Here is a 14610-nt window from a genome sequence, read left to right as displayed (position 1 = left end):
GCACACTCGTAGGCGTCCCGCTAGGCGATTATCTGTCTCTCTCGCACACATGATTATCCGTCTCTCTCTCTCGCACACATAAGCGGGCTCCCTGGCTGTTTTCTATCCCTCTCCCATGCATTAGCGGGCTCTCTGGCTGTTTTTTTCTTTTTTTGTAAATTTCCGTCGTATGAAAAGCTCTTTTGTTAGTAAATCGTTGTCAGCAAATCAATTTTTTGCCAATTAGACAACATCTGTTGACCGTGGTGATTGTAAACATGCATGATGTAATAGTGCTGATAAACGATAGCAATCACCGTGTTTTCTTTCTGTATCTTCTGCCGACTTTTTTCCTTTTAAATTAGTATAATTTAAGTAGGTGTAATTTCAACTAAATTCCGTTTATAATGAGTCTCAGAGTTTTCTCAAGGTTGAATTCTTTATTGAAAGTGCAAGAAACTTTACTGATTGGAGGTCGCAGACTAGAGAGTAGCAATTCTTTTAAAATTCAAGACGTTAAGGACTTTGAGGAAAGAGTGAAAAGTAGCAAAAAACCTGTGATTGTAGATTTTTTTGCAACGTAAGTATATTTTATTGATTGTGTATCCTAATCTTAGTTCACTTATCTAATCATTTTTGGGAGCAAATCTCTGTTCGTGGAGATGCTTGACAGATTTCCATGCAAATAGGACGTTCTTGAGCCTCCATTGAAAAATTATCCCAACATCTGCTTTCATTGGTTATACTCTTTTAGAATAAAGCTGTCTAATGAACACAAACTCTAAGGTTCGCACAATTAAACGTAGATATGAGGAGAGACGCGTAGCGATCTGTAGCAACACTGATGCCAAGGCTAGCAAACCATTCAAGACACATCTAACCTCTATGTCCCTTATTTTTCAACTATAATTCAAGTGTATGAAGGAATCAGAGTAAGTTTTTATGCCAATGTTAAGTACTGACTCCAGTAAATATTAACATTGTAGCTTGGCGAATTCTACGTTAGTTCAAAACTTGACCAGAAAAAGAATATATTAATCTCTTGAAAGGAATATTAATTCATCGTCTTCAAAGCCATCCTCATTTAGATTCTAAATATAAAAGTACCAGAATAAGATTTCCTCTTCTATGAGTGTCATGAACTGAGAAGAGAGACACTCAGGTACATTCCTAACATTTTTAATTGCCTGAAATACTAATATGATGGAATGGCACTTAGGAACTAGCGAATAACAAGTAGTATCTACTAATAAAGACAAGTAGCTCAGGGATGACCCCAATGGCTCCACTGGTGAGCATGGAAATTCTGAATGCGTATGAATCTTATGATACAACACTTTCCCTCACTTAAAGGACCCTGCGCACTCTTAATGGTTAGTGCACCACGATCGACTTTTAATTTTTTACTGCATTCAATTCATCTCCAGTTGCTGATAAGAAGTGATCATTGTGATAGCTTTCTACAATGCACCGTTTTTGCATAATACGCCTGGAACGCTTCAATTACTCGGCGATAAAGAGTCAAAAAGAGCAAGGCATTCAAAAACATGTCTGATGTGAATAAGGAAAACCGTAGCAAGTGTCTGTCTTCTTATCTATTCCTGCCTACTCTGGGGCTATCTCCCTCCCGCTCTCGTCCGTTTGACGTTCACTGTTTTTCTCCGACTCTTTGTTCTTATGCTCTTCACGAATCTGATTTGGATGATCAAGCAAAAAGGCATGCAGAATCCGAGATAAGACTGCCGCTCGGTGCTGGAGTTCCCCTGATTTCCTTGTTGACACACAGCCGAACGTTAGTGCACTCTTCCATGAGGAGTGTGCGGGGTCCTTTGTGGTGGTAAAAAGAGAGGGCACTACAAACTAGGAAGCTCTGCCCCCAGACCGCTATGCGACCCAACCCTTGCGCCGCAGAAAGGCTACTCTGTGGCCAGCAAAATCATCGAAATCGCCCTTTGGTGGTTTATGAGGAAATAATTTTGCTCGAATAACACAACAATGTTTCAAAGAAAATTTCCTGCCAAACAATATTCTTAGGTAATGACTTTCTCCTTAATCTGAATTTTGATTCCTCCTTTGGAATTCGACCTTTGGACCGTCTTACTCTCCTTCCTCACCCTGTCCATTAAGAGTCTTGAAAATCATTTTATTAAACTAGAGAGGATGTCAAGATACAACAGTGAGTTTACTTTTTTTTTAAAAGTTTTTAAAAAGTCTATTTCTAGCTCACAGGTTGCTGCTAAGGTGGAGTGAGGTACATCCTTGCATCAAGGCACTATTCTATGATCTTCATTAATTTGTAAAATCATCGGTTTCAGATGGTGTAATCCCTGCCGGACTTTGACTCCTCGCCTAGAAAGTGTAATTGAGGAGAGGAAGGGAGAGGTACTACTGGCTAAAGTTGACATCGACGAAAACACGGACCTGGCAATGGATTATGAGGTAAATAATATTCTTTTGGAGAAAAGATATTAAACTTTTCTGTACCTGCAAAAGTAGTCAGGCTCCAAAGATATGACAGGGTGATTCTATTTGTAAGTACATCATTCATTTTTATGTCAGCTGGTTTAATTGAGGCATTCTTCGGTAAAAGGACGTATGAGGCTTGCAATGCTGCTCAGATTGTGCAATTTTTTACAGCGTTTGTGGCAAATGAAAGTCATTCACACTTACAGACACGTTACAACAGTGAGGAAAATTTCTGAGCAAATTCAGGAAAAAATTTGTAGCAGAATTGTCAAATCAGTTACTTACAACCAGAGAACTGAGTCGCACAATCTCAGCAGCATTGGAAGTCTCATACGCTCTTTCACCAAACATGCCTGAAATATCAGAATATTTTTTTTCACATGCAGACTTGCAAGTAATTGGACGTCTGTAGGTTTTTTTCTCTCATTTTGCAACCAAGAGAGCTGCTAACATGCGAATTTCTAGTATCCGTGTATCATGTCTGTAGTTCATCCAAGAATTTATTTTCTGTAAATCCTGAATAAATTGAGAGTAATATATTTCTCTTTCGTTGAAATATAGGTTGGAGCAGTTCCGGTTTTGCTTGTAATGCGAGAAGGAAAAGTTCTCGAAAGATTAGTTGGACTCCAAGACACTGACAAACTGAGGAAATTTATCGACCAAGCAATAGAAGCTCCAGTACCCAAATAGTCTGTTATGAGAGTTTTGAAGAGAGAGGAAAAATCCGTCATCTTAGAATCATTTTGTTCCATTTATGACTGTCTTCGTTTTTATGGTTTGCTATCTATCCTCACAAAATATTTATTTTTATAAATTATTTAGCAGGCACACATTTCTCCAGTAATACAGTAATAAACCTTCTTGTTTTTTGTTCACAATTAAGCATGTGCTTTTATTCACCAAATAAGTAACTCCTTTATTTTACTCTTGGTCTCTTGATTACCCATGGCTAATGTTATGAATTTGAGAATGTGATTTGTGAAAGAAATTTGACAAAGTCTCATGACTCACATAAGAACCGGCGTGAAGACACGTTTTTACATATTATTGGCAAAAATTGATGCATTGAAGAAAAAACTTACTGTCAGGCTCTTTAAATTAATCATTACTTCCTTATCAGAGAATAACATCATTAGGTCCAAATTTAGCCTTGAATGTTTATTTTTTAAAATTTTTTTTTCTCGAAGTTCGTATTAGCCATAAAGCTGTCCGTGCGACCTTGAAAAGTTGGATAAAAGGAAGCCTTTCAGACAACAGTGTTCTTTATCTCACAGAATTTTTAGAAGCACCTCCAACATGAATTTGCTATTTCCTTGCAGGCCTCTACCTCTCCCCCCCCCCCCCATGAATGAATATTTTGTGCAGTTTAAAGATCCATTGATAATTCATAGAGAAATTGAGTGAAATGGTGGCTAAGCGGAGCAATGTAAATTCTTCTATCATAGTAAGTAACCATAGATCTAATACTAACGGAGTATCATACAGGCCCAATTTAAAGTTGAGTTATGCGCAGTGTTGAATAGTGTTTGCGCTTTATTATAGCCTCATTCTCATTGGCTAATGAGCCAATACCTATTTTTTGTCACAGCAAAATCTCAATATAATTCCCTCAACTCTATATTCTGTGTTATTATTATTATTTCTTTAAATAAACGTTCCCTCCCCAAAAGGGAAGAGTACCTAAGCAACCTTTGTTGCAATGGCTAATGTTATGAATTTGAGATTTTGATTTGTAAAAGAAATTTGAGAAAATCTCATGACTCACAAAAGATCCGGCATGAAAACACTGAACTGTCAAAAGAGAAAAAATTGCATTACTAATCTTCAGCTAGCTTCTTTCTTATCAAAAACTTATTACATCTAATTGTATTTTTTTAAAATCAAATTCCTAGTCTTCAAATTCAATGAAATTGAGTGCTGAATGTTTGATGTCTTCCCATCTTGACTGGTGAAAAAGAAAAAAAGGCAACTAACATTTCATTCCTGCGTTTTATGCAGAGGTGAGTAGGACACTTTCCAAGGAGCATAATTATGTAGAGATTATGATAATTTGAAGGAAAGAACAACAAGAGCTACGAGGGTATCAGTACTTATTATTAAATAAGTTGTGATGAAAAAAAAATGAACAACAACAACCTTTCATGCTTTCTTATCGATCACTCCCATTGACTCAACTAATAAAATAAATAAAAAAGAATTTTTTAGTATTTAATACTTCAATAAAAAACTTAAAGCCAATAAAGATAAAAATAAAGTTCTGTTTTGTTTAAAATTACATAATCTCAAAATAACAAGGGAATCAGTGTTTGCTTTTTAACCTGACTTTCTTCAGCCAGCATGGAAGAGTTGAATTCTTCCTGGAAATTTTTTGCACGATTTTATTGGCGAGCATTTACAATTTCAACAAATTCAGGTTTCAAAGATGCTCCTCCGACCAAAAATCCATCTATGTCGGGTTCCTTAGCAAGTTCTTTACAATTGGCAGCAGTTACTGACCCTCCATAGATTATTCTCAATGTTTGAGCCACTTTTTCTGATACATTAGCTTTGAGCCATTCTCGGAGTTGTTTGTGAACCTCTTGAGCCTGAAACAGAGAAAAAAATCGGTAGGTGAAAAAATTGCACAGTTCCGAAACATCATGGCTCTCCCATTTGAAGGAACTATTACTTATGACAAGAATAACTGTGGCTTTCTACGAGGAAAGTGCTGGATTTCAGTAGAATTCTGTAACAATCCTTGAAAAATCAGCATCAATGAGACATCATTTTAAACAGGTCAACCAATAAAAATACATGAAAGTTCACTCTCAAAGTCAGGGGTTGATGATTAAGAAATGGATAAATTTAACTGTAGTCCACTTTCAAGATTTCGGTGTTTTTTTTAGAAAACGTCCATCCTATACCAAACAGGTTACATGAAGCACTTGCTTGAGTGCCAGTTTTTTTTTGTAATTCAGTATCACAAAAATATTAGCAATGCCTGAGCCCTCGATATTTTACAACTTTCTGGAAAAGAAAAAAAAAATCCTGTGATCCAATAAATTCCATAATCATCTCTGTTCTAAATGAGAAACAATTCTTTCAAATTTCACGATCTGATCCACAGCCCTGAGAATATTAGAGAATGACCTCTTATTCTTTTTTTCTCATCAAAAATGTACTTTTTAAGGCTTCAGGACATCAATGTAGATGGAGCTTTTTGATCTGCGAAAATACAATTTTTGACCAATCATATTTATCATCAATAATTGGTTCCATAGAAAATGAGATGGAAGCTATGAATAGACCTGTCTTAGACTTTTTCATTTCCTTAAACTTCTTGGTGAGCTAAATCAAATTTTTTTTCCAAAATACTTACAGCTAAAAACTTACATGAACAGGACAAAACCTACATGTATCTGTAAATCAAAAGGTTAGAAGAAATATTACCTGTTGAGGAGTTGCCGTCTTTCCAGTTCCAATCGCCCAAACGGGTTCATAAGCAAGGACTACATTCGACCAGTCAGTAATTTTATCAGCTAGGGCTTTTGTCTGTTGATAAACAACTGCCTCCGTCTGACCAGCCTCTCTTTCCTCCAGTTTTTCTCCGATGCAAGCAATAACTGACAGTCCTGTTTCTAATGCATGGATTGTTTTCTCAGCGATTAGCTGGAACATACATTCATGATATTTAGACAACAATAAAAATGAGACATGTAATTAGAGATCAAGAGATCAAAACCTATTCATAGTTTATAATTCAGAACTTTAAAAATTCTTGGATTAAGGAGAACTACACTTCTTCAAAGTCTTGCAACCTTTGCTTCTTAGCTAGATCCTTCAACAGTTATCAAAAGTTGCTTAGAAATGGCACACCCTAAGTGACGATTGAGATTTATACAGGGTGGCCCAGACCTACCATACCAGGCCTTTTTTTCGGTTAACTTGGGTCGCACGAAGTCCAGGACTGCGGGGATGAATAGGGAATCGACCCCAAAGAATGCAAATTTCATGGTCCCAGAGCCCCCCTGTCGTCCCTTAGGAGGTAAAAGGGGGGTCCGTACTTCAAAAGTCAGGGTTTATGTCAAAATTTTGAAATTATTTCATCGGAATCAGAACGTACGGAAATTTTTCAATTGAATCGACATCAAGAAATCCAAAATCAGCCCATCCGGGTCTAAAATACCGACCCCTAAAGGTGGGGAACAGGGCCCCCTTTCAAAAAAAATCAAGTTCGTTAAATTGACGTGGAGACTCGGAAAAAATGTGTATTCATGGATAATCGACCTCAATGAATCCAAATTTGAGGGTCCTGTTGTCCTCAGAGACTTTTCTGATGGGGCACAGGGGGTCTCTGAACTTTTGAATTTAACCGGTGCGGAGGTTACCCCTGTGCTCAATCAGTAAAGTCTCTGAGGACAACGGGACCCGCAAATTTGGATTCCTTGAGGTCGATTACCCATAAATACACATTTTTTCCGAGTCTCCACGTCAATTTAACGAACTTGATTTTTTTTTGAAAGGGGGCTCTGTTCCCCACCTTTAGGGGTCGGTATTAGGGACCCGGATGGGCCGATTTTGGATTTCTTGGTGTCGATTCAAGTTAAAAATTTCTGTACGTTCTGATTCCGATGAAATAATTTCAAAATTTTAACATAAACCCTGACTTTTGAAGTACAGACCCCCCTTTTACCCCTAGGGGTCGACGGGGGGCTTTGGGACCATAAAATTCACATTTTTCGGGGTCGATTCCCTATTCATCCCCGCAGTCTTGGACTTCCTGCGACCCAAATTAACCGAAAAAAAGGCCTGGTACGGTAGGTCTGGGCCACCCTGTATACCTCTTGAACTGGTTTTCTTCCTGGCGTTTTAGAGCTTCACTGTTTTTTGCTCAAGAGTATTATTGTTTAAGTATATTAAATTTTCAACAGTGGAGGGGAAGTTGATGATAAATTGTTTGCATCCAATGTTTTTTTTTAAAAAAAAGATGCCGACAGAGGTCCTGTTATTGACAGAAACATAACAGAGGAGTGAAGATCCTGACAGTGAGCAAATTGATGGAGGACTTCTGTAATTTTTTTTTTTTTTTTTGAGAAGGGGGGACTCTCACTTGCATAGTTTGGATGTCTTACTTACCTAACAAAATGAAAAAATTCAGTATTAAAAACTTAATTACTAGTAGTTCCCAATATTATAACTGCAGGCAGCTCTTGGAGCCTATGTAAAGGCTGACTTCACATCCACAGCAACAAGTTTTGCAAACAATATTTTACAGCAGAATGTTTACTTTAGGAGAAAATCTCCTGCGCATGACAAGAAGGCTTCCTGCATTCCTTCGTTTTCAATTTCAAGCGGTGTAATGAATAAATGACCTCACCACATCATTTTCTCCAAAAACGTTTCGCCTCTCAGAGTGACCCAAGATAACCCAGTCAGCACCAACATCCTTGATTTGTGCAGGACTGATTTCACCTAGAGAAAAATGAAGCACAGAGTCAATATTTAATAATGGTTGATAAGGTAGAGAAATTATCTGCTTAGTGTATCAAGTCAAAGTCAAACAGAATCCAGGGTTTTGTTCATCCTGGGGAGAGGAGGGGGGGGGGGGGAAGAATAGAAAAGTCTGCAAAGGAAGAAAGATGTGACAGAGACCCAACATCTCATACAGCTAACCGCAACAGCTCATAAACCGTCTCTCAGAGTAAAAGTGAGAAAGTTGGTTTTGAATGCTCTAGAATAATTTATGAGTCCTTTTCCTGCTTCAGAGAAGATGTAGACCAAGAAGTATTGAAACCAAATGCTACTCTTTGTAAAAAGTTTTCTTGTGAATATTGGTCATTTTCATTCATCATCTTGACCTAAAAATTGTGAGGGTTTATATTTACCAGTGAAAGCTCCTTTGGGAACTTTGTAGGAATTCTGGGCTGAGACTTTCACGTTACTGGGCAAAATGTTTTTGACATGCTCCAAATACACAGCTGGAACTCCAACGACAACCTCTGAAATAAATTAGACACATAAAACTTTAAAATCACTGAACAAAATACTTGAAGATAATACAGTTAGATGGCTGAAGTTGAAAATGTATATCTTAGATTGAGTTATGTTAAGTCTCCTATCATGCTTAAATTTTTTAAAGTAAATATAACCAACATTCACTGTTGAAATTTTCAGGAAAGTTTCTTGACTCTTTAAAAACAAAATCGCCTAAAATTGCAGGGAAAATGTCGATTAATTTTTTGTTGAATAAGATTAAACACGAGTAGAGATTTTTGAATGTTGCAATTTAGGTGCACATTTTCAGCATTTAACCATCAAGTTATGATTGAACTCTCCTCAATTTAAGCTGACGACTTGGAAAAAAAGACATATTATCCATAAAGAAGAGAATCTAATAAAAATTGACGATGAGCAGTGCACTTAAAAACAAAACTTGAAAGATTTTACTAGAAACTTGTAAAAAAATATTAGGTATTCATGAAATAATCTGCAATCATAGTTAAAAAACCGACTTTAAGATCAGAGATGTTGTCTCAAAGCTATTGGAAGTCATTACATACAGATTCCCATAGTAATCATTATTTGAGTTGTTCTGCTGTGCTATCAACTTAAAATTTACTTTCAGAGCTTGGAAAAGTGTTATCAATGATGCAGTTTTTTTCCGGTGGTGCAGTGTTCAAAGTCCAAAAATCACAAGGCACAGAAATCAGAGGTTTCAACCGTGTTCTATGCGATTTGATTTCAATCTTCTATTTTTTTAAAGTGTCCTCCAATCGAAAAATCTATGCTAATTTGTGACCCTAAATCACTTTTGACAACCAACAAAATACGACCAGCATTATAAATCAGAGCACCTGCAGAAGGGAAAAACTTGAAATCCAAGTGGTAATGTGTTTCAGAGCTCATGAAAAAAATTGACGTACCATTATTTAGACGTACCAATTAGAAAAATTGCTAACTCAGAAAAAGCAGAGGATCTAAGACCAATTGACTCATTGCCTTTTATTGAGAAAGTGATAGAAGGGATTTTTGTAAAAAGATTAACTGAATACTTGTTAGAAAAGGGAACGATTGTAAATGAGCAGAGAGGATTTAGGATTTAGGAGAGGATTTAGTTGATACAGGGATTGTTGAAGAAATGGAGGGAAAGAAAAAAAAAGGGGGGGGGGGAACTACAGTTGCGGTATTTCTAGATTTGAAAAGGGCATTTGAGACCGTAAATAGGGCTAAGTTGATTATGAAGTTGAAAAAAATAGAGATAGCTGATGGAGTTTTAAAGTGGTTTATAAATTATTTACAGGATAGGAGACAGAAAGTAGCATGGGGTGAAAAATTGTCAGATGAAATGTGCGTGGAGCTGGGGGTACCCTGAGGGAGTAGATTAGGGCCTCTGTTATTTTTAATCTATATAAATAATCTGAAGGAGGTGATGAGGGAGAGCAAATTGAGCCTTTTTGCTGATGATACATTAGTCTTGGAGGAACTACAATTGAGAGCATTTAAAAATAAGGTAGGGAATGAGTTAATGAAATTCCAAAGAGATAACTGGGGGATGCCGAACTTCTACCGAGATGTTACAGATGGAAAGAGTTTGGCCTGTAGCGAGTGGTTAGGGAAAGGAGTAAATACAGAATAACGGGTTAGGGATTGGCTCGATCTGGTTTGCGAGCAGATTGGAATGATTGGATTCGCCCTTGAGGGCTAGTTAAACAAAAAAAAAAAATTTGAGTCACCAGTGTTGAAAGTTAAGGAATAGACAATAGTATTATCCTATGACGTGAATGTCCTCCTGACCTCAAGAATGAAAGATACTTAAGGGTAATTAAAGGCTAGTAACAGCTTTGAGGACCATGCGGCTATTGAGGACCACTTTATATTAAAGAAAGATGCTCTCCCCTTAAAATTCATCCAGCAAAAGTAAGTGGCCAGGGAACAAACGTTCGATATTGAGCTGTTAAAAATAAATTTGTAAAAGAAAGGATTTTTTGACAGGCAACCCTGATAACGAGTGAGATTTAAGTAGAGAGGCCTTCGATGAGAGCACATGTTTGATGGACGGGAACAAAATTGAGACAAAGTAATCTTCATGGTGCGATTCATTGATGAAATACGTAATAACCAGAATATCCGATGAAAGATCATACAAATTGCATCATCAATAGAGGAGAGCGAAGTGATGAGTTCATTTGATTAGAAAAATCGGGGTGGTTTGTGACAGTGCTCGGAGTGTATAGAACAGAAAGAAAATGAAGAGAGCAAAAATTTTGGCTCACCAACAGCAGGATCCAGAGGTCCTGTTTTTAAGAACTGCACGATCTGCTCAATTTGGGCTTTGTCACCATTCATTTTCCAGTTGCCACCGACGAAGAATTTTCGACTCATTTTGGAAGGATCAGGAGTAACAGCGTCCGGAGCGTTACAGATGAAGATACGGTAGAGAAAAGGATCTCCGACAGAAATTATCTGCTTTTTATTGAAAAGTTGCTGTTATCACCTTATTATCACCTTGAGTTGAACGTAAACAGAGCAAAGGTTACAGGCAAAGATTACGGGGAACGCTTCCTCCTTGAATCCTTGATGAATGGTAATCTTTGCGTCTGTTTGAGGTTAGGTTTTCCAAAACAACGCGAAACGCGCCAAATTCATGTGATCGAAAGTTAATTTTTTGTATGTCGTAGAATATTATTATACCTTATCATATTGAAAATATTTAAATCACTATTCAACCTCGACCAGTGCTCATTGAAGTTATTATTACATTACTGGCTTACTCAGTCCTTTTTCTAAAGCATAATCTATTCCACTGTGCGAGTGACATTCCGCTGGCATTGTCTTGACTCTATCATTGAACTGCGTTAACTTTTAAATATATTCCTTGGACTGTGATCTATAATGGCAGAAACACTAGAAGACCTAAATTTACCTCAAGCTGTTGTTGCTCGGATAATTAAGGATGCTCTACCAGACGGTGTAAATGTGTCTAAAGAAGCCAGATTAGCTATTGCCCGAGCTGCATCTGTGTTCGTGCTTTATCTCACATCTTGTGCAAACGATGTAGCTACTCAGCACAGCCGTAAAACAATCAACGGACCTGATGTTATTCAAGCGATATCTGATGTTGAGCTGAACATGTTTATTGAACCTTTGAAACAATCTCTTGAAGGTATGTATATATGATTGAACTAACCTGAAGAATTTGCATTATCGTCATCTCATATACATTGGCGGACTGGGACTGAAGAATTAAAATTGACTTAAAATAGTAACCCACAGTGCTTAGATTAGCCTATTTCAGCTTTTATGTGCCGTGTGAAGGAAGCAACCAGTTTCAAATTACCTTAAGTACCAATTAGCCCACCGGTACTTTTCATAGTGTTCCCGTCAGCCTGTCCACCTGGTCCACCCCTTTTCTCTACTATTTTCTCCAAACTAGTTTGAGGAAGGTAGCCCAAGCATGTTAACCTACAGCTTTGTAACAAGGTGGAGAAGTGGTGCTGGGTCCACACCTTTTTGCGGGGAAAACAAAACCAAGAACTTCCAAAAATTATCAATTAGAGTCAAAAAAATGTTTTTGCTCTAATGAGCACCAGTATAAGACTGAAGAGGGGAGAGTGTTCAGCTTAAAGCAGCTTGCATTGGAATAATAAGTTGAGGGCGTGCTGAGAGATCTATAATGTTATCTTTTTAGACCTCATCAGTAGATCACACTCGACAGCGTAACATACTTTTCCCTGCATAATGGTGTGGATCCAGCACCATTTCTCCACCTTATTACATACTGTTCGGGCCATTTTTTTGTGTTTTTTCTCGTTCCTACAGCTATGTATATGAGTACTTATCAATTTTTTAGTTAAGTCAGTTTTTCCTCCCACAAATCAGACTGAAAATGTGTTCATTAATAATCCTCGAACTACCCTAAAACCTTCAGGAGTTATCTGGCCAGCAAGCTTAAGTTTAGGCACCACCTTCACTTTTATGGAGCCAACAAGGTTTCTTACAATGCATCAGGAAATAAATTGCAGAGCGAGGAGACTACACTAATTCCTCAGCCGCTAAGTTTGGTGAGAGGTCCTTTTCAAGCGCACAAGGGTGCTGGGTAAAATTGAAATACTGATGCATATGGTCCTAATGCTAACCACCAATTTAGTATGTTGCGAGTTTGACAATTTTTCTGAAATCCCTATCAAGACAGTTGTTATATGCTAATATTATGACTGAGCGCTGAACTCATAAGTGAAGCACTTTCGGAGCTATTAATGAAGCCTTCAGTGATTACTGAGATAACCATTGATAGAAATTGAACAGAAGGTAGTTTTATAATTTACTGTTTATTGCCTATCGTAATTATTGCTTTATTAATTTCTTTCTTACCATTTCAGGTTTCAAGAAAGTTAAAGAAGCAAAAAAAGGAGCAGCCAAGAAAAGGAGTAGCAAAGAAAACTCGAATCCTAACAATGATGATGAGGAAGTTGTAGAAGATGAACAAAACACATCAGGTCAAGAAGTGCCTGCTGAAGTCGATGAAGATGCAGAGTGAATACTGAATCAATAAGTCTGAATTGAATAAATATTTTAGCACCAGTCATAAGTAAAAAGATAAGGAAGGCACAAGGTCTTAAATTATCGGAATTTTTTATTTCAGCATCTGTTTCCTATTTCTCTGTTTATATCAGTATTTTCCCAAAATGTTTATGTTCGACTATAGTTCCTCGGTATCCGACACTTTATGCTTCTCTGACTACAGTTTTGTTTTATTTTTTACCTAAACTTTTTTTAAAAGGAGAAAAAAAATTATTCGTCAATAAAAAATAGGGTCACTTTGAATAATCCCTACTTTCCAGGGCTTTCAAAACCACCTACCTCCTCAATAATTGAAGTGCAGAATGCAGACAGGGCCCTTCTTGTTCACAGTGTATAGAATCTCTCCTAACGTCTCGTCCATTATGATCCAAGCAAAAGTGTGAAATTCGTTGAATGTTACTGATTATTCCTTCGGATTTTACTATGCTCTAGACAGAAATCTTCTGAAAATTCACAGCAAATTAGCAGTAAATATTCTGCACCAATGCAAGCAAGAAGTGCCCCTTTTATACCCAATGCTTCAGTTTGGCCCTCATAAAGTCCTACTTATGCTTTAAGATTCATTTAGTTTTAAAACACTCCCAATTATAACATTAGATATTCCTTTTCCTGCAAGTAATTTTATACAAGTTTTGGAAGAAGTAATTTGATTATCAATTTTATCGTGTGTATGTTACTCTGATACAAATCGATGGTGAAACTACCAAACCACGTATCTCGGTTTGCGACGTCGCAGACTTCCTGTCATACTTTATTTTTTAAATGAAAAACTACTTAACGTCCACTCTTGAAAATTTCTGTGATTTTTCCTTTTTGTGTGGAGAAAATTCTGTGAAAATTTCAAGAAATGATATTGATTTGGTCTACTTCAAAAAAATAAAATGTAAGCGTAGATTTTTAAACACCGCAAACGAGATACGTGGTTTGGTAGTTTCACCGTCGAAATGTGATTTCATCATACCTTCTTAGGTGTTTTTAAAGAGGTTGCTGAATTTTCTAGTTTGAGTCAGATGTAGATGAATTGGTAATTTTCATTAAGAAGCAAGTCTAATTTTTTGCAAGTTGTGAAGTGCATCAAAATGATGCAAACTAGACTGCCGTACTAAGAAAGGACGTTGCATGAACCTTTGCACATTGCCAAATTTTCTTAAATAAAATATAGTTGTGTTGAGAAACCTACGAATACCTACTCTTCCTCTGATTAATCTCTGAGAAGATGTTACTTCTAGTAGAATCTGAAAATTTCTAGGAGTAATTTTTAAACTACCATTTAAAATACATACATATTTCATTCGAAGAAATTTAGAGACATTTGAATTTTCAAACGGTGTTTTTCCCTAGCACAGTAGTAGGGCTCATCAGCAAATAGACTTGCTCTCCTTTAAAAACAACTAATTTAAATATCTTCTATTCTAATTTTCGTATTTTTTAACTTTTGTAAATGAAGCAACATCTGTCTCCATTTTGGAGGTAGAAATCTTCATAAACTTTAACATTTAATACCTCAGTATCTTTAAGTCATTCCAACCAATACACACATTTTTATTCAGGAAATTTGACATTATAGAACAATGTAATTTTATCATTATTGTTTTTTTTTACTCC

General features: G+C 36.8%; 3 protein-coding genes and 1 long non-coding RNA gene across 4 annotated transcripts in view; 3 read left to right on the top strand and 1 right to left on the bottom strand.

Moving 5' to 3' along the window:
- LOC140224680 (uncharacterized) overlaps positions 1 to 14610 on the top strand; it is a 378383-nt gene that overhangs the window by 39175 nt on the left and 324598 nt on the right. The window lies entirely within an intron of this gene.
- Positions 162 to 3327, top strand: LOC109031106 (thioredoxin, mitochondrial). The gene is made up of 3 exons (XM_019042445.2): positions 162 to 559; positions 2295 to 2418; positions 3007 to 3327. The coding sequence occupies exons 1-3, from the start codon at positions 387 to 389 to the stop codon at positions 3133 to 3135; spliced, it is 426 nt and encodes a 141-aa protein (XP_018897990.1). The 5' UTR covers positions 162 to 386; the 3' UTR covers positions 3136 to 3327.
- On the bottom strand, positions 4519 to 10957 carry Tpi (triose phosphate isomerase). Its single transcript, XM_019042428.2, has 5 exons — positions 10698 to 10957; positions 8310 to 8423; positions 7802 to 7896; positions 5875 to 6093; positions 4519 to 5030 (listed from the first exon to the last, which is right to left on the bottom strand). The coding sequence occupies exons 1-5, from the start codon at positions 10804 to 10806 to the stop codon at positions 4824 to 4826; spliced, it is 744 nt and encodes a 247-aa protein (XP_018897973.1). The 5' UTR covers positions 10807 to 10957; the 3' UTR covers positions 4519 to 4823.
- On the top strand, positions 11063 to 14587 carry Chrac-14 (DNA polymerase epsilon subunit 3 Chrac-14). Its single transcript, XM_019042435.2, has 2 exons — positions 11063 to 11587; positions 12804 to 14587. Exons 1-2 carry the CDS (start codon positions 11317 to 11319, stop codon positions 12959 to 12961), a joined length of 429 nt encoding a protein of 142 aa, XP_018897980.1. The 5' UTR covers positions 11063 to 11316; the 3' UTR covers positions 12962 to 14587.

This window comes from Bemisia tabaci, chromosome 5 (assembly GCF_918797505.1).
Source record: "Bemisia tabaci chromosome 5, PGI_BMITA_v3".
In the NCBI taxonomy this organism is placed as follows: domain Eukaryota; kingdom Metazoa; phylum Arthropoda; class Insecta; order Hemiptera; family Aleyrodidae; genus Bemisia; species Bemisia tabaci.
Note: the sequence above shows the minus strand (reverse complement) of the source record. Positions and strands in the feature narration are given on the sequence as shown.